This window comes from Rhipicephalus sanguineus, chromosome 2 (assembly GCF_013339695.2).
Source record: "Rhipicephalus sanguineus isolate Rsan-2018 chromosome 2, BIME_Rsan_1.4, whole genome shotgun sequence".
In the NCBI taxonomy this organism is placed as follows: domain Eukaryota; kingdom Metazoa; phylum Arthropoda; class Arachnida; order Ixodida; family Ixodidae; genus Rhipicephalus; species Rhipicephalus sanguineus.
In genome coordinates, this window is record NC_051177.1 from 15,758,454 (window position 1) to 15,780,375 (window position 21,922).

The 21,922-nt window shown below is 47.9% G+C and overlaps 1 protein-coding gene across 3 annotated transcripts in view; it reads left to right on the forward strand.

The window, feature by feature from the left end:
- LOC119382451 (nuclear pore complex protein Nup98-Nup96) overlaps window positions 1–21,922 on the forward strand; it is a 217,101-nt gene that overhangs the window by 162,221 nt on the left and 32,958 nt on the right. For all 3 annotated transcript variants that reach the window (XM_037650156.2, XM_037650158.2, XM_037650157.2), the window contains 5 exons: window positions 376–555; window positions 4,909–5,051; window positions 8,893–8,956; window positions 15,477–15,685; window positions 19,391–19,691. In XM_037650156.2, coding sequence (XP_037506084.1) covers window positions 376–555; window positions 4,909–5,051; window positions 8,893–8,956; window positions 15,477–15,685; window positions 19,391–19,691 — 897 coding nt within the window. The remainder of the gene's footprint in view (window positions 1–375; window positions 556–4,908; window positions 5,052–8,892; window positions 8,957–15,476; window positions 15,686–19,390; window positions 19,692–21,922) is intronic.

The window sequence follows — 21,922 nt, forward strand, 5'->3', positions numbered from 1 at the left end:
AGTAAAAATGCACTATGTGAAACTGCAAACTGGAAGTGCTTAATGTTTTATGATACATTCTTGTATGATTTGGAGCTGGCACCAGGCCAAAAGTCTGTGGCAAAAGGATGCTGTTTGAGTACTGGGTGACCTTTTTTTCAGCTCTCCAATACAGTGTGCCCCCTAAAGTCATTAATGAAAATTATAATTACCAAATTATTGTTGACATTCACATTGGTACTTATTGCACCAACCCTGCTGTCTCTCTCTGCTGCAATGTGTAGCCAGTAATACTAAACATTAATTCTCATGAATGTATGAAATCTCGCATGTCAAAAAATGGGTTTGCTTTGTTAGTGTTACTAAAGATGTTGGGCAATACTATGTGCTGTACAGGAGGACGGCGAACTGCTGGTGATGCTGAGCTACCTGAGTGGCCGTGATGTATCCAAGGCGTGTGCAGTGGCTCAACGGTTGCGAGACTACCGCTTATGTCTGGCGCTGTCTCAAGGCGGCTCCAACCCAGTCAGCCGCCATATGCTCCAGAAACAACTGGACCACTGGAAAAAGTACAAGGCAAGCTGGCTGGGGAGATGCTACTCGAATACAGTTTTTTTTTTTATATTCACCCTAGATCAATAGAGCCTGTCCTTTTATAGAGCTCTTTATGTTAATTTCAAATATGTAATTAGTTTTGCAGTGAGTTGCATAGGTTTTGTTCTGTGTGATGACAACATCTCTGGCAGGAAAACACAGGAAAAGGGCTTAAAGTTACTAGAAATAAAGTTTCTAATACAGTAGAACCCCGCTGATACGTTTTTGAAGGGACCGTAGGAAATAAACGTAAGAGACGGGAAACGTAAGAGCCGAAAAACGGGAAAAACGGCAAAATATTTAGTGGTACAGAATTTTATTTCAATTCTTACGAGCAGCACGAAAATTGGCGCGCTCAGCCGCGATCTAGTCGATGGATAGAAACGCGGAGCTTAGGACGGCCTTATCCACAGAAATGTAATCAACGTATGTGATCTTTTTAACACCAACAGCTGTAGGCATGAAAGAACTAAGCACACGCAATCACGACCGGCGCGGCGAGTCCGACCGCGAACCGCACGCACGACCATGCGAGCTCCAACCAGCTCGAACTCCTCCCGTTCTCCGACAAATAACGATGATGATGAGTCTACGCCAACGCGATGGCAGAAGTGAATGCCAATCTCGAAGGCCTTGCTTTCGCAAGCAATTACGTCATACACGCCATGTTTGTGCAATGCAAATCTCAGAGGCTATGCTTTTGTCAATACAGTAGAACCCCGCTGATACGTTTTTGAAGGGACCGTAGGAAATAAACGTAAGAGACGGGAAACGTAAGAGCCGAAAAACAGGAAAAACGGCAAAATATTTAGTGGTACAGAATTTTATTTCAATTCTTACGAGCAGCACGAAAATTGGCGCGCTCAGCCGCGATCTAGTCGATGGATAGAAACGTGGAGCTTAGGATGGCCTCATCCACAGAAATGTTATCAACGTATGTGATTTTTTTAACACCAACAGCTGTAGGCATGAAAGAACTAAGCACACGCAATCATGACCAGCGCGGCGAGTCCGACCGCGAACCGCACGCACGACCATGCGAGCTCCAACCAGCTCGAACTCCTCCCGTTCTCCGACAAATAACGATGATGATGAGTCTACGCCAACGCGATGGCAGAAGTGAATGCCAATCTTCAAGGCCATGCTTTCGCAAGCAATTACGTCATACACGCCATGTTTGTGCAGTACAAATCTCAAAGGCTATGCTTTTGTCAATAGTAAATGCCAATCTCGAAGGCCTTGCTTTCGCGAGCAGTTACGTTATAGACGCCATCTTTGCAATTTGAATCTCGAAGGCCATGCTTTTGTTTGCATCAATTGAAAGATTCTGTTGGTTGCGCCTCTCATGCGCCTAATATTACGGTCAAACGAGGCCAAGCTGCGTGAAAATGCACCATGGCCGCTCTCTTTGGTAGTCACTCGGTCGGCTCCGAGCGCACTTCGCGACGTATCATACGGGAATGGTCTGACAGTTACGACGTAACAGCGGGGTTCCCAATACATTGTACAGTATAGACCGCTTATAAGTTAAGTCGCCGGAGTCGCGAATATCCGCACTATAAGCGGTACCCGCCACTATAACCAAAACAACCTTCTTCAAAGTCTGCACTTGCGCAAAAACGATGTTGATCATGTAGCCTCGCGTGTCCGATTATCGACATATGCGATTTGGGGCGCTTACAACCACTTAAAATCTCCGAATGGTTCAAAAATTAACCGCCAAAGACCCGCATTGCAACGAAATGAACACGGGGGAAAAAAGCAAACAAAACAAAGTGCCATCGCGGAAATTCGCCGACTACGTTTCAGGCCACCTCGAGGTATGCGCATTACACAGAAACCATGTCGAATCGCGACCGAAATTTCACGTGCTGAGCGGTACCGATCGTCGATTTCACGGGCGCGCACGCGATGCCCAAGACATTGCAATCGAATCCGGAACCACCATTCGAGAGTTGCATGTGCCAACCATGCCCTCGTTTTCATTAACGATATGATTCCCTTCCCTTCAAGTGCAGCCATCGGAAAAAGTTTCGTTGTGATTCCGCACCAAACCGCAACTTTTATCGCCCGCGACCGCTACCGAAAAGCAACCAACGTTGATTAGGCCTAGCCTGCGGTTCAGCATGTTGTCGCGGGAAGTTTGTCCAAGACAAGAAGAAGATCGGAGGTCGAAAAGATCGCACTCAAGCACTAAACCCAAGAACAGCGCGGCGTGATACGAAGTATGTGTTCGCGGACCGGGAGATCAACGGCGACAAAAGCCCGCCAAGCTCGTTTAAGTCCGCGCACTGGCAGAAAAGGCGAAAGCTCGCGTCATGAAGCAGCAAAACTTTTCAATTTGCGGACGAGGTAGCAAACGCGATATCTGCAGAAAGTGTGATAAGTGTGATAACGACGAGTCGACGGCGCTTTTCCCGACAGGAAACTTACTTTTAAGTGCACTTGATGAGGGCGCGATCGTACGTTTCCACGCGGAACGCGCTGCCGGCAAGCGGCCGCGGAGCGGCGGAGCCTTGCCGCCGCCGGTGCAAAGGCTACTCCGTCGCCTAGGCAACCACCATCCTTCCCCACTCGGCGAGCCCGCGCAGCGCTGCCGCCGTCTTTTTCCTCCCTCCGCCCCTCGTTCGTTCACTGTGCGTGCCCTCGCCCTTCGTAACGACCCTCGTCGCTCCCTCCCCAGCGGCGTAACCTCCTTTGAGAACCGCACTCGCTACCCGCGTTTGTCAGAAATATTTTCCCGCAACCGCATTATAAACGGTATTTCATCTTGGGGGACTGCACAATAAGCGGTATGCGTATACATGCGGTGTCTATGGGAGGGGTAAACGGGAGTCGAAAAAGACCGCATTATAACCGGTCCCTGCACTATATGCGGTTAACGTTATAAGTGGTCTGCACTGTTCCTATGGGAGTTATGCCGGGACCGGCGGAAAACGACGTAACAGCCGGGAAAACGCAGCAGTGAGGAACGTAACAGCGGGGTTCTACTGTAGTAAATGCCAATCTCGAAGGCCTTACTTTCGCGAGCAGTTACGTCATAGACGCCATCTTTGCAATTTGAATCTCGAAGGCCATGCTTTTGTTTGCATCAATTGAAAGATTCTGTTGCTTGCGCCTCTCATGCGGCTAATATTACGGTCAAACGAGGCCAAGCTGCGTGAAAATGCACCATGGCCGCTCTCTTTGGTAGTCACTCGGTCGGCTCCGGGCGCACTTCGCGACGTATCATACGGGAACGGTCCGAAAGTTGCGACGTAACAGCGGGGTTCCCAATACATTGTATCCTATGGGAGCTATGCCGGGACCGGCGGAAAACGACGTAACAGCCGGGAAAACGCAGCAGTGAGGAACGTAACAGCGGGGTTCTACTGTAACAGAGACCTAAGCTAGTGGTAGGTATTCGTGCTAGAAAGACTGGGCATGCAAACACGGACGCAAGAGTATTTCTATCACTCTATTTCTCTGAGCCTTTTTCCGTGTTCTCCTACTTATCTGAACAGTCCTGCTTCATTGTCTTCCTTGATTGCTCTTTGTTTGTTTCATGCTAAGACTATGTCGCAGTCAGCATTTGTAATGTCTTCTCTCTTGTGTCCATATTTGCATGCCCAGTCCTTTTAACATTAATACCTACCAACTAGCTCAGCTCTCTGTTATCCTAAGCTTCATTTCTAGTACTCTGAGCCCTTTTTCTTGTTCTCCTGCTCCTTTGTCTTCCTTGATTGCTATTTGTAGGGCACTGTCACTGGTTATGCACTTGCAGAATCCTTAATGATTCGCACTGTTCGCCCTCAAGAGGCTATTTTTGCTCCACTCTGTCCAAGTGGTTGAGGCACTAACTGGTGGTTGTAGAAGAGGTGGCATAAAAGTGTAAGTTTAGCAGTGCCATGGAGCAGAGCATAGCAGTGCCATTGTTGCAATGTTCAACAACACTAAGGGCACTTTTTTGTTGTCGTTGTTGTTACTTCTAAACATGGGTGCATTGTCATAGACCTTCAAGGCTGCGTAATAACTGAGTCAGTCAGAAACTCTCAACAAGCGATTTGCGTACTCCTCAAAAAATCACCATGTTCATAACTGTGCTCTTGATGTCATGTCTTTGCCGTAATCTCGTTTTGTTGGGAAATGCAATGCACTGCAGTGCTATCCTAGCAGGCATTTTAATATTGAGAAAGCCTGCAAATGTTTTAGTAAGATTTCTTCAGTGGCAATCCTTCTTTGTCAAAAGCTACATTTAGCAATGTTTGTACAGTATGAAAAAATATAACAATAATTAGTCAAAAATGCTTTGTGTTACGGTAGGCAGTAATCAGACAACCAGGCTTACATTTGCAGCATGATCGATATATCAATCAAGAACGACTCCGGGTCTATGCCTTGTTGGCTGGAGTGATGGTTTGGCCAACTTCAGACCCAAATGAGGCAATCAACTGCTGTGCTGACCTCGACTGGAAAAGGGCTCTGGCACTGCATCTTTGGTGAGTATACAAGCAGCAAGCGCACTACCATCTTCATGGCAGCATTGTGCATGCTGCTGCAAAGCCATATTTTCGCACCATCACTTTCTGCAGGAGTGTCTCTTGCTCAATTTTATTTTGCATATTCATGCGCGGTATTGTTATAAATGGTAGTGCTGAAGAGTGCCATTCTGGTTGTACCTCACACTCTCACTATTGCTGTCAGGAGTTTTTTTAGACTTTCCAACAGCGACCACTGTGAATATACAGTCAAAGACCCTGTTTTTTGTTTTTTTTTTGGACATGTCAATTAATTTGGATGCCTTCACAGCACCACCACGTGGCCGTTAGAGTCAATGTGTAAGGACGGCTGAGATTTCGCACATTGAAACACTTTGGCACCCAATTTTTTTTTAGACATTCTGCTCCGAATAGAGGTCTCAAAGATCATTAATTAAAGCCACCACTTCTGCTTTGTTGTCTTGCAGCCTTAAGCTAGCACACATGTGCGCTGATCTGTTTGCATCCTTTGCGGATACCATGTCAGCTTCACCTCAGTGCAAAAGTGTTATGCAGTGATGCACATGTGGTGTATTGTAGTGTTGCATAAGTAAAAGCTCGTTAATTCGGAAAATCAGTTAATTCGGACACGTGATCTGGTCCCTGTAAATATGCGCATCACTCTATGAGACTCGGCGCTCGTTATTTCGGACAGATTTGACCGCAAATAGGGTAATTCGGCGACTTTCAGGCCGCTGGCGAGGCTCGAAAAAGAAAAAAGAACAATTCGGAACAAAAGTGAAGCTCAAACGCAGCATCGCCATGGACATCAATTATCGACTTGGCTTGACTTGAGACCGGTTGAGCGCCTTTTCTTCGCGTGTGGGTATGGGGGCTAGAGGGGGAGGTGTCAGCAACGGCACGCCGGAGACGAAGCATTTTTTCATGACAATGCGACGGCGCGGGAGGCATCTCGGTGCCGACAGCAGCGCCGCCGCATGGGCGCGTCCTCGGGCGCGTCTGTCGGCTCCAAGATTTCATCCGCTCGCTGGCTTAGGTACGCGGAGGTGTTTGGTACGGACGCGAGGCGCGTTTTCTGTTCAGGACTTCTTACGGCGCACACTAACCATATAACCAAATAATTTTCGAGATTAGGCGTACTGCTGAAGCTTTGTGTGTTGTGTAACGATTGGAAAACACTGCACCTCGGCTTATGCAACGGTTGGTCGTTTGCGGGGGCTATTGCCCCCCGTTTCGCTGGCAACTTCATCGAAAGTTACGCAGCGACGTTGGGGAACAAAGCTGGAACCGCATCTGGTGTTAGGGAAGGGCGACCACGGGGAATTTTCACTGTTTCACCGTTGATCACATGTATGTAGCTGCGAAATATAAACCTCTCTTCAAAGTGAAGTTCACAGACAACGCTGTTCTTGTCCAGCGACTTATCAGCTCGTGGAATGGAACGTTCCCAACCATGGCGACTTTCATCATCGGCGGGATAACTGCGATGAGAGAGACATTAATTTCTGTCTTTTTTTCCTGTCTGAGACGTATCCTGTAGTGGATCCAGGGACAATGTATCTGCTGTCTTTGTTTTGCCATCACATAGCGTCAGCACATGAAAACAACAAACTCGCAGATGAGCCGTCGGCGCGATGTAGCGGACGCTTTTCGGCTTTCTTGCGAGGCTCGGTCGACCACATAAAGTAAACAAGGCACGCGTCCGCTGGTCCGGTGACGGCAACGGATAATCTGTCGACGGGACGACACAATTTCACGACAGAAAATGTTTTGTGTGCTGACGAGATCGACAGCAACACCGGCGTTCGCCGCACAATTGTCTTTCGTTCGCGAGAAAACGCGGCATGCGTTTATCGCTCGCGAACAATGCGGCATACGCTTATCGGTCACTAAAAACATGACATGCTTTTCTCGCTCGCAAAAAACACGACATACGTACGTTTCTCGGTCGCGAAAAACGCAACATGCATTTCAACAGCGTGCCATAGACACGTTCGCTGACTAGGAAATTCAGGTTTCCCGCAAAGCGCCGGTGGCTACGGCAAGGCCTTTTGCCATCAGGCACCAATACGCACAAACAAAAGCCGAGCAGGCGAAGCAACAGGTCACATAACACGCGCTTTGCCGGAGAGAATCCACGAGACCACTTCGGCAGACCTCGCTCTAGGCATCTCTGAGACGACGAGCGCGCCACCTGTTGGCGTCATGAAAATGTGCCTCACCGGCTTGCACAGCGCAGCCTGGCCGATGCTGACACCTCCCCCTCTAGCCACCATAGTGTGGGTTTGGCGGTGCCATTTTATTGCTTTGTTCCCGTTGGTGTGCTGCATCGTTGAACGCAGTTTTATCGAGGAACGATTCAGTACGGCTCCTTTAGCTTGATCGTTGCTGGTGCTTTTGTGCTGACTTCTCGTGTGAACGCACTCTCCGCCGATGGCAACGCCGACGAAGCGGCCCAAGTACGAGGCCAAGGACTTCACCACCAAAGTAGAAATTTTGCGTGCCCTGAAAAATGGGCTCTCCCGCCAAGAAGTTGCTCCTGTGCCATGACGTCGGCAAACAATACGACATGAGTCTCCTGAGTGCAGTTAGCATTCTTGCGCATGTGTGGCAGAACATGCCTGCGCACGCCATTGTCAACTGTTTCAGGCACAGTGGCTTTGTTGTACCCGACTCCAGCGATGCCGCAGTGGCCGAAGTGTTGCCGGGCGACGGTGCCGACGACTGGCAGGATTTCAGAAGTGTTATGCCTGATGCAGTGACACTCGACGATTATATCGGCATTGATGATGGCGTTGCCACTACCGGCTCTCTGACTGATCAGCAAATCGTCAAGGAAGTGATGCGTGGGGACGAATCCGAGAACGAAGAGCCTGAAGAGGAGCAGCCACACCATGAGCCACACAGGCCCCCTCGTACTGTGAAAGAAGCCGCGGAGGCCCTCGTCATCCTTGAAGAATTTTGTTTTGGCACTGCAGACAGCATGCGAGCTGCTGAGCACCTTGAAGGGCTCAGAAAAATTGTGTCCGCGCGAATTTCTGCTCGAAAACAGACAAGCATCCGCGATTACTTTTTAAAGTAAAGGGTGTGCTGCCTTCAAGTCTGGAGTTCCAAATCTGCCTCGTAGACGTCGATATATAAGAACATCTGAAATTTTGGATGCTAAAAAAGCTTCGTCTTCCTGCCCAAATTTCAGGTCCAAAACAGCATTAATATAGCCCCCACCTCTGCCACATCTTTCATCTCCATGTTGGAACTAGCGTTTTTTTGAGTTAGTACATTTGCGATCGTAGCAGAGCTTGAAAGGCAGCTTTGCCGCAATACCGGGGTGTGATGAGGTGAAGCATATTGAAAATCTAGGGATCACTTCCAATCGAACGTTGGCTGTCTCTTCGCAAAGTTCGACCGTAACGGAGCTTGAAAGGCAGCTTTGCCGCAATACCGGGGTGTGGTGAGGTGAAGCATATTGGAAATCTAGGGACCACTTCCAATCGGGCGTTTACTGTGCCTTGGCAGAGTTCGACGGTAACGGTGCTTGAAAGGCAGCTTTGCCGCAATGCGAGATTGTAATGAGGTGAAGCACATTGAAAATCTGAAGGGGTCACTTTCAATCGGACGTTGACTGTATTTGTTTTTGGGAATTTCGAATAGTAAAATTCCAGTGCAAATCGAATCGAATAGCAAACACTATTTGAAAAATATTCGAAATTTCGAATATTCGCACACCCCTACTTAAAACAGTGCCTCCGAGATCTGTGACAGACGGTAATCTGGTGTGTGTGCATAGTTTGAAGTGCTTTTTCCTGCTTACCGCAATTATAAGTACCTTATTTCATTGCAGGTACTACTGCCCTCCAACTGGCAGCATCAGTGATGCTGTTTCTGCATATGAAGCTGCCTTTGAGGTGAGCATGTTACACAGTGCAGTGCTCTTATAACAATATCGAAAAATCCTAAAAGTATGAGCGTTGTAATCGATTATCACTTTACCTGGACTGCCATAAAAAAAGGCTGCCAAACATACCTTTGTATCTCTTGGCTCAAGTTTTCCATTTACACTGAAAAATAGAAATCACAAAACATACGTTTTAAGAAACGACACATTTCCTTATCAGGTTTAAGGACGGCCTCAAGCGTTAGATGCGCTAAAGTAGTTTGAGATGAGCACTTGCATGCATAGCAGTTGCAGTTGCACTACTGCCATCGGCATCAGAAGCAGCTTTCGCACGTACGCCGGCAGCAACCCTTTCACATGCGTAAAATTCATGAGCGATTTGATATTAAAGAGTCGGTCATTGGTGTCAAAGGCAGGCCATTGTCACTTCCTTCATCACTGTCACTGCTGTCGTCACCACCATTGCACAACGCCACCCTGTCGTGACGACGCATTCTAGGCGATTGCCTCAACAATGACCTCTTCACAGAACACGGCAGCACTATCTGCACTTAAAAACTTCTCAGCTTCCATCGTGTCCACAGCTTTCACCATGTCAATTTCCATATCGGGGGGAATGGGGGGGTTCATCCTGGTGCACAAAGCCCGCCTTCTTAAACAGTTACTGAAACGGAACTTCAGGGACCATAGAAACTGAGAAAGATGTGCGAAGGTGTAGCACTGTGTGTGTACACCCTCTTAATACCAGTTTAAGGAACACTAAGCACAAGAGGTGAATGTAGCTGATAGCTCTTGAAAAGCACAGAAAATTATCAAGGGCTTTGGCATAGCATTTACAAGATTTATTATGCAGCTATACTAGCCACCATGCACTAAAAAATGTACCAATTCTTGCTTGCTTGAATCTTTGCCACCACATTACTTCTCTAGCTCATCATGGTTGCCATGTTGTAGCCTTTTTCTTTGGGGCCTAGACTTTCAACTTTCAAAGGCATCCTGCAAGAAAGCCCGATTTTTTGGACTCTCTTGGGACTGTGAAATCATCCGGAAAATCGGGCCAGTCCAAAAAAAAAACGAATTTGTACCTTTTTACTTTGTTAAAGCGATCATATCATGACAACCACGTTTGAAATAGCTTTGAAGGCCTGCTAGTACACTTCTGAGGCATTTTGGGGCTCACACACGCTCTCGTAAATACAGTTAAAACACGATCTAACGAAACACGATTTTACGAATTTCTCAATCTAATGAATGAGGAAATTTCCATTCCCCGGCAAATACTCATAAAGTTCAGTGTTGTCATCAACTCGAATTTACAAGCTAACCAAACCTGACTTAAAGAAATATTTTCTGAAAAGGTTCAGTAAAAAGGCTGAAATTGTCTTCTAATTTTGACAGAAACGGGTTTTTCTCGAGCATGCGCTATAACGCTATCGTGTTAAATGACCTAGGTGCCCAAGTCATGGCCCCAGCTTTATAGTACAGTATAACCTCATTACAACAGACCGTCATAGTTAAGAGGATTTGGTCTGTTGTAAAGGAAGTATGTAAAATCCAAGCACTGTTACAACAGACGTTTACGTAAATGCTGAATGGGTCTGTTATATCTGGAGAGAATTAAGGGTCACAAATGTGGTCAGAAAACGGAAACGACATGAAGTGCTGTAAAAAATTTGTTGCGCCTGCTGAGGTGGCGAGAATTAATTCAGAAATGGAAAAAAGGAAACAAAGAAATACAGGACAGCGTTTTTAAAAAAATTATAGCTCCGTAACGGGGCAACCAGGTGCAGCCATTCTGGGCTCGTCGGAAAGAGCATTTCTCTATATTCAAATTCCCCGCTTCAGCTAGCTCCTCCATTCAGAAACAAGTGTACAAAAAGCAAATGTTTGACGTTCGTTTCGAAGCCTCCGATTGGCTGCTTCTGCCATGTTGCTCGAGCACGTCTCGCCATTGGACCGTTGCTCGCTCCGGTAGAGCGTCGTCTGCTGCTTGTGCGTTGCAATGTCACAGCTGTTGAAAATCTCACTACTTAGTAACGCGTTTGCATTCATTCTGTGTTCACGGGTCGACGGTCATCTTGAACATAACTACGCTTTACTTTGGCATCTTCAAGCGGAAGCTCAATTGTCAGATTACGATATCACGCCACACTCGTCACAAACATCGCAGTCGCGCGTCTCGGACTCATCACACCCACGGTTAGGGGTTCTGCTCATTAGCACTTCGTACTTCATGACAAAGATCATCCAGGGACAACTCTTTGTACTCGCGATCGAGCATGACGTACTTTGAAACATCGGACACCGCGGCCACGCACATTGCAACCGAGCTTTTTGCCCGAAGTCGTGGCTAGGCCTAACTACGCTCACGGTGCCCGAGTACGAGACGAATCCAAACTTTACAGGCAAGAACATCGCGCTAGGGGACATGCGAAAGCGAAGAAGCCACAATGTGCTTCGTCGCAAGCACTGAATCACATCGCCCGCTGGCTCCTTGGAACCGCGGATAACGAAGCTCAATCAATGGAACAGATAGGGAGGTTCGCATAACACTGCAAATTGGTCTTTAGTATCCAAATGTCTGTTGTAAGCAGATCCGTTGTAACGAGGTTATACTTATAACCTCGTTAAACAGATCTGCTTACAACAGACATTCGGATACTACAGACCAATTTGCGGCGTCATGCCAACCTCCGTATGTTTCATCGATTGAGCTTCAGTTACAATGAATTCTGGTACAGCGGACATTTAGAAATAATTGACTAAAATGTCAGGCCAGCAAGGTGGTCGGGTCTCCTTTAGAGCGGACTTTTCTACCGCAGACATACCAAATTCAATAACTTCTGACTTCAAACATAGCTTAGCATACTTTCGGGACGGGAACAGTGTGCCGCGGATATCAATGTACCGATTTAAGAGCGAAGGCTGCCGATCTCCGGTTTGCCAATGACCAGCTATGCCTAGCTGTAGCGACAAAAAATCGGCACGCAGCGTGCTTGGTGTGGCGTTTTGGCACGCTGACGCGCGAAATTGCTAACCGTTGCTCCGAGCGGTTGCTGCACTGTGAGCTTGGCCGGGGGGTACGCTGCCGAAGCGTCAGTTGCCCATCCGCAGTTTCGAGGAGCCAGCGGGCAATGTGATTCGTTGCTTGCGACGGAGCACATTGCGGTTTCTTCTCCTTCACATGTCCTCTAGCGTGATGTTCGTACCCGTAAAGTTCGGATTCGTCTCGTACTCGGGCGCCGTGAGCGTAGTTAGGCCTAGCAACGACTTCGGGCAGAAAGCTCAGTTGCGATGTGCGTGGCCGTGGTACCCGATGTTCCAAAGTACGTTATGCTCGATAGCGAGTACAAAGAGTTGTCCCCACATGGTCTTCGCCACGAGGTTCGAAGTGCTGATGAGCAGAACCTCTAACCTTGGGTCCGACAAGTCAACGCTATTACACTCGGTCCGAGACGCGCGTCTGCGATGTTCGTGACGAGTGCGGCATAATATCGAAATCTGACGATTGAGCTTCTGCTTAAAGCTGCCAAAGCAAAGCGTAATTATATCCTAGATGATCGTCGACCCGTGAACACAGAACGCGTCACTAAGTAGCGCGATTTTCGACAGCCGTGACCTCGCAATGCACGAGCAGCAGACGACGCTATCCAGGGGCGAGGATTCGACCAGTGCCAAGATGTGCTGGAGCAACATGGCAGAAGCAGCCAATCGGAGGCCTCGAAACGAACGTCATATGTTCGCTTTTTGTATGATTGTTTCGGAATGATTAAGCTAGCTGAAGCGGGGAAATTGAATACGGAGAAATACTCTTTCCGACGAGCCCAGAAAGGCGGTGCCCAGTTGCCCCGTTGCGGAGCTCTAATTTTTTTAAGAAAGTTTTTTTTGTGTGTGTGTGTGTGTGATTTCTGCATTAATTTTCGCCACCTCGGCAGGCGCAACAGATTTTTTACAGCACTTCTATGCAGTTTTCGGTGAAGATCTTTGGGAATCAAATAGAAAAAGGACTACAGAAGCTGAAATGTAACTTTCACATAATCGATTTTTTTTCTTTGTAACATTCCACGGAAATAAAGCCGCGTCCCTCATAAAGAATAAATCCGTTCTTTGACTGTGTTTGTGATTCGTAATTCTCCCACCATTCACCATTTACATAGAAGTCTGTTGTAACAGTACTTGGATTTTACATACTCCCTTAATCCCAGCTGCGGCGGCCGCATTTTCGATGGAGGCACGGGACGAGTATACACTCCGTACCCATGCGTGGAACAGCGGTCTTGGCATTCAATAGCTCTCTTACGCACTGGATGGTGCTAGGGGCAGCAGTGATTGCTTTTGTTACTTAATGGTTTATGCGACAGGTAGCACAGCTCCTTTCCTCGAAACTTCCTCGCTCGGCCTGCTTGCAGAATCTCTGCATTCATTCTCTGTGTCTTCACGTATCTGTAGCCTGTCATGCGCGATTGTGGGAGGCAACATGGGAGGCTTCTGTTGGGGCCACTCTCGGGCCACCTCGCGAATGTTTCTCATGTGCGGGCATGGGTTGGTGGCAAAAGCAATGCCGTGGTACCTTTTGGGCGTTGCTATGTTACAATTTTAGATATCGAAGGACAAATCGTTTGTCGATTTTACGACCTTCTTAATTTAACGAAATAATGAGTGCTCTCATCGTTTCGTTAAATCAAGTTTCAACTGTACATTTGATACCTGCTGGGAACCCTGCTTAGCTGCATGCCAACCACTGTTTCCTAATTTGCATCTCGTGACGAGCTCTGCTGATACGAGCGACACGAAACACAAAGGCTGTGGTGGGAGAGTGGATGACTTGGCCAGCTTTCCCCACTGAATGTGAGCACATAAATGATGCGCTACTATATGAAAATCTCTAATAATGAGAACTAACAGACAATAACGCCAAGGAAAGTATAGGGGGTGTTATCTGTAGTATTTAGAATATAAATGTTTTATTTATATTCTAAATACTCATTTCTCATCAGTTCTCATTAATATTGTGTCTAACAAAGATAAACGAGCCCTTAAAAATCATCTGCTTTCCTTCATTCATAGCGAGGGTCTCGTCCTGGCAGACTTAATGCCTTCAGGTAGTATGCGAGTGATTATTGGTCAGCTGCCAGCTTGTAAAAAGATCACGTGCTACGTGACACCAACAGGCAAAAAAAAGAGTGTTCCACACTCGCCGCCATGGCTGCGATTGGCGCTGACTAACACTTCTTGGTTTAAATGAACATATATACCCCAGAAAGTGGACGGGAGGATGACCGCCGCCGTAGCTCAGTGGTAGAGCATCGGACGCGTTATTCGAAGGTCGCAGGTTCGGCCCCTGCCGGCGGCAAGTCATCTTTTCGTCCACTTTACTTTCTTCACATTTATATTCTAAATACTACAGATAACACCCCCTATACTTTCCTTGGCGTTATTGTCTGTTAGTTCTTATTAATATTGTGTCTAACAAAGATAAACGAGCCCTTAAAAATCATATGAAAATCTCTGCCACTTTGTTGAAATGCAGCATTTGCTGCCTTGTGGAGCCAATCATACCTGGTTGTATGAATCACATCACATACTAAGCTAGCGCCGTTGCTGCCATGGTGCTTTCTGTACCTTTATGCACGCATTTTTGGCGAGTGTTCGTCGTGCCTACTCCGATCCTGACCGCATATGGGCGCAACAAAGGGGAGCTGCTTTCGTTTTGAAAGCAACACATCTGTGCAGTGCTTTTCGTGGTCTCGCACAAAGAGGCAGCAGTGAATTGCGAGGGGTTTGGGTTGTTGGCTATTAAAAGTGCACAGTACGCTTACGACTGCACTACGTCACTTGCACTGTCGAGCAGTTACCTGGAGGCACTTATCAGAAAAGGGTTGTCACCATAGGCATGCAAGCAGAGGGCGGCCGCCCCTTCCCACTAATACCTCGTCATAAGAACCTCTGTGGAAGGGCGTTGGGAAGGGGGGGGGGGATGCTGCAGTGAAAGTTCACCCATTTCGCACTTCCCCCACCCCTGATGGAGAACCCTGCACACGCTTATGCTTGTAAGCGATTAAATTGTATTGGCGCGTTTGACGCCTGCGTCCATTTCTGGTGCTTATTCGTGAAGGCTTCTCCACACTGCACTTTGACAGTGGCCCCTTCAGAAGCTTGGTATGCTTCACCCTTTAACCAACTTTTGGAATTCGTAACGGCTGCAAACGGATCAGCTCACAAGGGCGCTGGTTCAAGCATCCAAGATGATTGACGCAGCAGCAGTGGTGGCTTCAATTAATGCCATTTCAAACCTGCCGTTTGAGCAGAAAGTCCGAAAAAATTGGGCGCCAATGCATTTCAGCGTGTGAAATTGCAGGATTCTTATACATTGACATTATGGGGGAAGGGGGGGCGAAGCTGCGAAAGCGTCCGAATTTTGAGGCATCTCCAGAAAATTGGGCCTATGAAAAATGGGTAGTTGACTGTACAAAGCTGAACACCAACCATGTCAGTGAAGAAGGCCCCTCATGTTTGCACATGTGTTGCAGAGTGACCAACCACTGCGGCCCTATGCACGGCCCCCATACCCACCGTGCCATGAAGATGATGTAGGTGAGGAGCCCTATGTGTTGGACCCAGAAGCACCGTTGGACACGTGCTTTCTGCTGCTGAAGCTGTACTGTGATCAGTCCCAGAGGTTGGATCGGCTGCTGGCCCCAGTGTCCTCTGTGCCTTCCCAACTGGACTTCAGGATCAGGTGAGCCAGCGAATTGGCAGGCACTTAGACAGGACTGGAAATTAGAAAGTACATAGCTTATGCCTGAGAATTTCCACTGAATATCAGTGAAGTACCTTGACACTTTTTGTATGTATTAATGAATGTTGCCACTATGCAGATGGAGCTCCTGTGAACATGTGAGCCAAATTATTGCACTGCACACAGCAGGAAAATAACCCTTGCTTAGCAAAAATAGCCAAAAATAGCTTGCCCTGTCCTACACAAGGTCGTCACCAGCTACGTGGCAATTATGAATAAGTAGTTCAAACATGACGAGATCTATAGCGCAAACTGGGGACAGAGACGAGTGCTCTCGTCATCACCTACCAACTTGGCAAGCCACCACTTGCCTTAGTTTGAACAAATACAGTTAAATTTCATTGTAAGGAAATTCTCAATACAGTCAAACCTCGTTACAACGAACACCACATTAACGAACATTTCAAATTAACAAACTTTTAAGAAATCCCGTGCCGATTGCTTATAGTTTCAATGTAAAAATATTTCACTACTACGAACTTCCGAATAACGAACATTTCAGAATAACGATCGTTATTTAATTCCCGTGTAATCTTAACAACACCTCAGTACTACGAACTTATATCCCGAAATGCGAGGATTCTTAGATTTCAGTGTATCGGTCATGGCAGTCGGAGCTGTAAGCTAGCAGACGACGCAGCGCAAAGAGCGGACGCCCTCCCGAAAAAACCTGTGATGGCGCGGGAAGAGAAAGACGCGGGCGGAGAAACTTTTTTTTTTTCCCTCCGTTGCGGAGGTGACAGCGCATCAGGTTTTGTAAAGGCCCAACCGCATGCATTGCACGCGACTTTCGAGCGAAGGCGACTGCGACAAACGGGCTCCGTCGCGATGGGAGCATCCACATGTTCGCGACAAAGTGTCACGGTTGCACGACTGAAAACTATTGCGTGCACGCAGGCAAATTACGAAAAAGAATTACAGAGTAGATGAATGACAACATGCCATAAAAGCGTTTCGTGGCTTCCTTTTTTCGCAATCTTATGCTGTGATCCCATGGGGCGCACTGAAGCGTACGCTGCCTACGCTACGTCGCACTTTGCAAACTGCGTTATGTTGGGGTTAGTCCACAAGGCGCATCTCGACAACGTTTCCTCTTGCTGTCATAGAACGCTTAAGAAAAGCCGCAGTGCCTCACATCGTTGCTTCGCAGGGAGAAGGGCTACCTCACATGACGACGATGTTGACATTGCAGCAAGCTGCCACCAATGCAGCAAGCTACCACCGAAACATCAAAACGAACCGTCGATCAAAATTAACGACAAAATACGGCCGCTGCCTCGCTCTTCGCGTGAGATGGGGCTGTAAAGAAGGTAGTCTATAACTTGCATTCCTTGAAGTACGCGCCGATTGAAAGCATCACGAGCAAATTGCAACCGAAGCGAGGGTCAGAGATGCTGCCATGTTGCCGGATATCGTTATGCTCACTTCCGGGCGACAAGCGGTGTTTTCTGGCTTTCCAGAAACCTGCGACGCGACAAGCGAGGGCGATGGATGGCCCTCCGCGACGGCAAATCCTGTCGGCCGTCGCTCAAAACTCGCGTGCATGCAGTTGGGCCCTAAAGGATTGCAGCGATGACATGGACGACGATGTCACGGTAGCACCCAAAGATCGCGACGAGTCCGTGTCGGCCACAGATGCGTTGGACTACTTGAGGAAACTCCGCATATTCATAGAAAAAAGCGGAACAGCGACCGAAGCGGCGGATAAAAATGCGGACGGTCTAGAATCATTCGTGACGCAGAGCTTGTGCTGCACCCGTCAAAAAAACGATCACGGACTATTTCAAATAAACGTGCCTTGTCTGATGTTCACGTGCGCATTGTTGTGAGAAACGAGTTCAAGGACGTACCGTTGCAAAGGTAGGACGTTTGCGTTACTGAAATTCTATTGTTATGGTAAATTTTTGGGCTTTCACTATAACGACCTTTCAGAATAACGAACATTTTTCCGCGGTCCCCTGAAGTTCGTTATACCGAGATTTCACTGTATAACAATTTAATTTTCCTTACTTCATGTCCATAGAACACCATGTATTTTTAACTTAAATACAGTAGACTCATAAATAAATGTACCGTAAAATTCCGAGCAAGCCCCCCCTCCTTTCCTTCGTCGGGAGACTTCAAATATGCGGCCTCTTCTCCCCTCTCACCATTTTCACAGTTTCATTCACCGTTGTCATTCACCTGACGCGGGCAAATAAAAACAGTGAATGCATGCGTATCCAATAAAGCATTTCATTAGAAGCACGGGTGTGCATTCTTTATTCTTAGCGGCTCTTCCACCGCCTTCTTGAATTTTGATCAATGACCGAGCAAGGGCCCCCCCCCTCCAAATCTTGTTGAATTATCCTTCACCGTAGGGGGTGGGGTGCGCTTGCTCGGGATTTCACGGTATAAAACAAAACAAGTTATCTTGGCAGTGCTGGGGTTTGAACCCGTTGTCCACACGCTCCAAAGGCAAGTGTTGTAACCACTGGCCTACGCACCCAAACTATGCTTGTAGAATGTGACTATATTGGAACCATATGAATGCGTTGAACCAGCGTTACAAAAAAAAAAAAAAGATGTAAGCAAGAGATGACCACTTGCTGTGAAGGCTTGTGTTTAAAGGGGTGGTGCCACCAAATTTGTGGCTTGCGCATTCTTTGCTGCAAGCGTTTCCTATAGCTCCAGGAAGCATGATGCACGCACCAAGATTCATGTATTCTCGCTAAATAATGTAATATCGCCTTTTGATGTGGACAACTTTCGGTTTTGGTTTCTGGGCCCCGAGGTTGGGCAGTGACGTAGAAGTGTAGGAGGCGTGGTCACGTGACCACACAAGGCTGTGACGCACTTAGCCAGGAAGCGATCGAAACTCGGCGAGTGATGTAGCAACCGATGCCTTGCCGGTACTATAGTGAATTAGAATATATTCTAGTTCACTACAGCCGTTACGTATGTTGCGGAAGTGGCGGAGGTCCTGAGGTCACTCACGTAACTACAGCAGATTTGGTGTGACGTCACTACAACTTTCGTTGACCATCCTACAGATCTACGTCAGTGTTGGCGCGCTAGCGATGGGTTTCGATCGGGAGAATGGGCATTTAGGTACACTTTGGAAGTGAATTAAAATATGTTCTAAACGTCTGCAGTGTCCGACCCTTCGTGTGGAATGTCCTTGCATACAGAGGAAACCCACAACAGGCTTGTTATAGCCTCGAAATTTGATGGCACCGCCCCTTTAAATACTTCGTGATGGTGAAATAGAAGCCCTAAGAAAAATGACATGGAAGTCAACACCAGGAATTGCACATATGAGGAGAATTTCGATTTAGCAAAAAATTTAATGGCAGACATGTGTTTCGATTATCACGGGTTAGGCCTTTTGTTGGACCGTTCCAGACACTGACTTACGCTAGAAAGATGAAAGACACCATGCTGACGCTGCCTGAAAATAAAGTTATAGAGAACATGGCATCTATACACAAAGTGACTGTATTCTATTACAGTCACATCAACACTGTGGCGGGCCTAGCTGTCGTCATGTTGTGTTTTTTTGCATCATTTTCAGTTATGTGTCATAATCAACTTGTCCAGTTGTCTCTCTTGCCTCACTGTTCAAGCATTAGCACCAGCATTTAATTCTTCTCCGTTGGCTTTCAGCTGGCTGCTGCACAAGCTGTTGCAGGCCTTCGGCTTTAGCCACCTGTCTGCAACTGCTGCTGAGACCCTGCACACAAGCCTTGCAGCCCAGCTTGAGTCATGGGGCCTCTGGCCTTGGGCAATATTTGCTCTGCTGCACTTGGAGGATGCCAGAGGGCGCCACAAGGCGGTCACTGAGCTTCTCGTGCGACACGCCTCAGGTTCACGCAGTGGCTCTGATCCCGAGACTGGTCTCACAGAAGATGAGACCTTTGTCTGTGACAAACTGGCTGTGCCACCCGCTTGGGTTTACCAGGCCAAGGTCGGTGGTATTTCATTATTTGCTGTGTTTATGCATGTAATTACGCATCTTTTTTTATTATTATTTTATTAGGACTTCCGTAAGGACTACAAATTCCGTGAGAATTTCACAAATACGTCTCCCGGTAACATTTACTAAGGCCCAGGCAAGTAAAATACAGTAAACCCTCGTTATAACGAAGTCAACGGGACGACAAAAAAATTCGATATAAGCGGTAATTCGATATACGCGACTGCCCCATAAATGCTCAGCAAGTACAGCTAAATTAGCCATGACAACTTCGCAGAAGTGGTATTCATTGAAACAAACCTTTATTCACGCACAAAAAAGTCAGTCAGCTGGCTTTGTCGGGTGCTTCGGCTGGGCGCGAGGAGTGCCCGCTCCAGTTTCTTCAGGCAAATTATGAGGTCGTGGTCGCCGCCCGCGCACTCCACTCTATTTCGCAACAGATGGAGGATCTCCTGCGTTTGTGCCACTGTTGGTATTTCGCGAGGCTGTTCGTCTAGCGGCTCTTCTTCCTCATCAGGGCCTCCAAGCAAGTCGACTATTTCGGCATCCGTAGCTGGGGCAACGACGGGTACATCTGCGTCAGCCATCGCAAATGATTCAAAGTTGCCTTCCAGATCTCCGCCAACGATGCTGTTCACAGCTTCGTAGAGATCGTCGCCGTCCTTGCAGTCGTCATTGGTGTCTTCTGCATGCGACCGGGAAAATCCGGCATGTGCAAAGCAGTTTGCAATCTTTGCAGGTGCCAGTTCTTTCCATGAATGGCATAGTAAATGCACTGCTCCAAGTAAGTCGATTCTGTATCCCTTGTTGGCATCGTACGCAACGAGCATCCGTTGTAAAAGACTCTTCCGGTATAACTTTCGTGTTGTCTCAATAATGCCTTGGTCCATGGGTTGCAATATCGCGGTCGTATTCGCTGGTAGAAATTCCAAAGTGATCGCTTGCAGATTTTCAATCTTGCCATGGCTAGGGCAATTGTCGATAACAAAAAGCACACGCCTTTGCTTTGCCCTAAACTTTCGATCGAGCAGGCGCACATACTCTTCGAAAACGGCTGCAGTCATCCAAGCTCGTCTGTTGCTTCTGTATATGCAATCTTTGGGTATCGTTGCGTTGCGGAAGCATCGGGGCTTTGCCGCCTTCCCTAGTATCAGCAAAGGAAGCTTGTCCTCCCCCGTCGCGTTAGCACCGAACAGCACTGTAACGCGTTCTTTGCTTTGTTTGCATCCTGATGAGGTTCCGCCCAGTGTAGTGTACGTGCGCTTTGGCAATATTTTGTAAAAGAATGCCGCCTCGTCCAAGTTGTAAATGTCTCTGTCTTCATACTGCTGAAGTAGGGCGCTCAGCCGATGCTTGCGCCATCCGTCCACGACGTCGCGGTCCGCGGCTGCACTCTCACCAATGATCGATTTTGAAGACACGCCGTGCCGTCTCTTGAAACGTTCAAGCCAGCCGTTGCTGCACTTAAAATCTTGCTTGCCCATTTGGGCGGCTAGGGCTTCGGCTTTTGCGGTCAATGCAGGCCCATTTACAGGAAGGTTTGCACTTCTAGCGTTTTTCAGCCATTCGAGAAGCGCTCTTTCCACTTCAGGATACATAGAATCACGGTTGCGCTTTCGTTTGGCTGAGAAACTCTTCTCGAAGCCGTCCAGTATGACATCCTTATTCTTCAGAACAGTTGATAATGTTGACGGCGGTATTCCGAATTGTCTTGCGATTTCAGACTTCTGCCGGCCTCCTTTTTCCACCTCACGTATCAGCTGAACTTTCTGCTCCAATGTCAGACACTTCCGTGCGGGCACCGGCGGTGTCATTTTCACTTGACGGTCACTACAAGCACACACGATGCATACACACAACGCCACGGGTTCGCTCAGACCTCGCACAACACACGTGCACGAGTGCGTTCCAAACACGGATGGAAAAAACCCAGGGAGCACGCCAAGGCATTGGCTCTGTACTGGTCACGTGACACCACCGGCGTAGCCAGTGGCATAGCAGGGCTGCGTTGGGTATCGTTGCGTTGTGGAAGCATCGGGGCTTTGCCGCCTTCCCTAGTATCAGCAAAGGAAGCTTGTCCTCCCCCGTGTCCTCCCCCGCCAGCATGTTTACAAAGAGCGAGTGCCTCCGGCGGTCGCCTCCGTACCGGAGTAGGGCCGGTAGGGCGCGGAGGAGGAGGGTAAGATCCGCGCCGCGGAGACCGGCGCCGCGGCCGTCTGCAC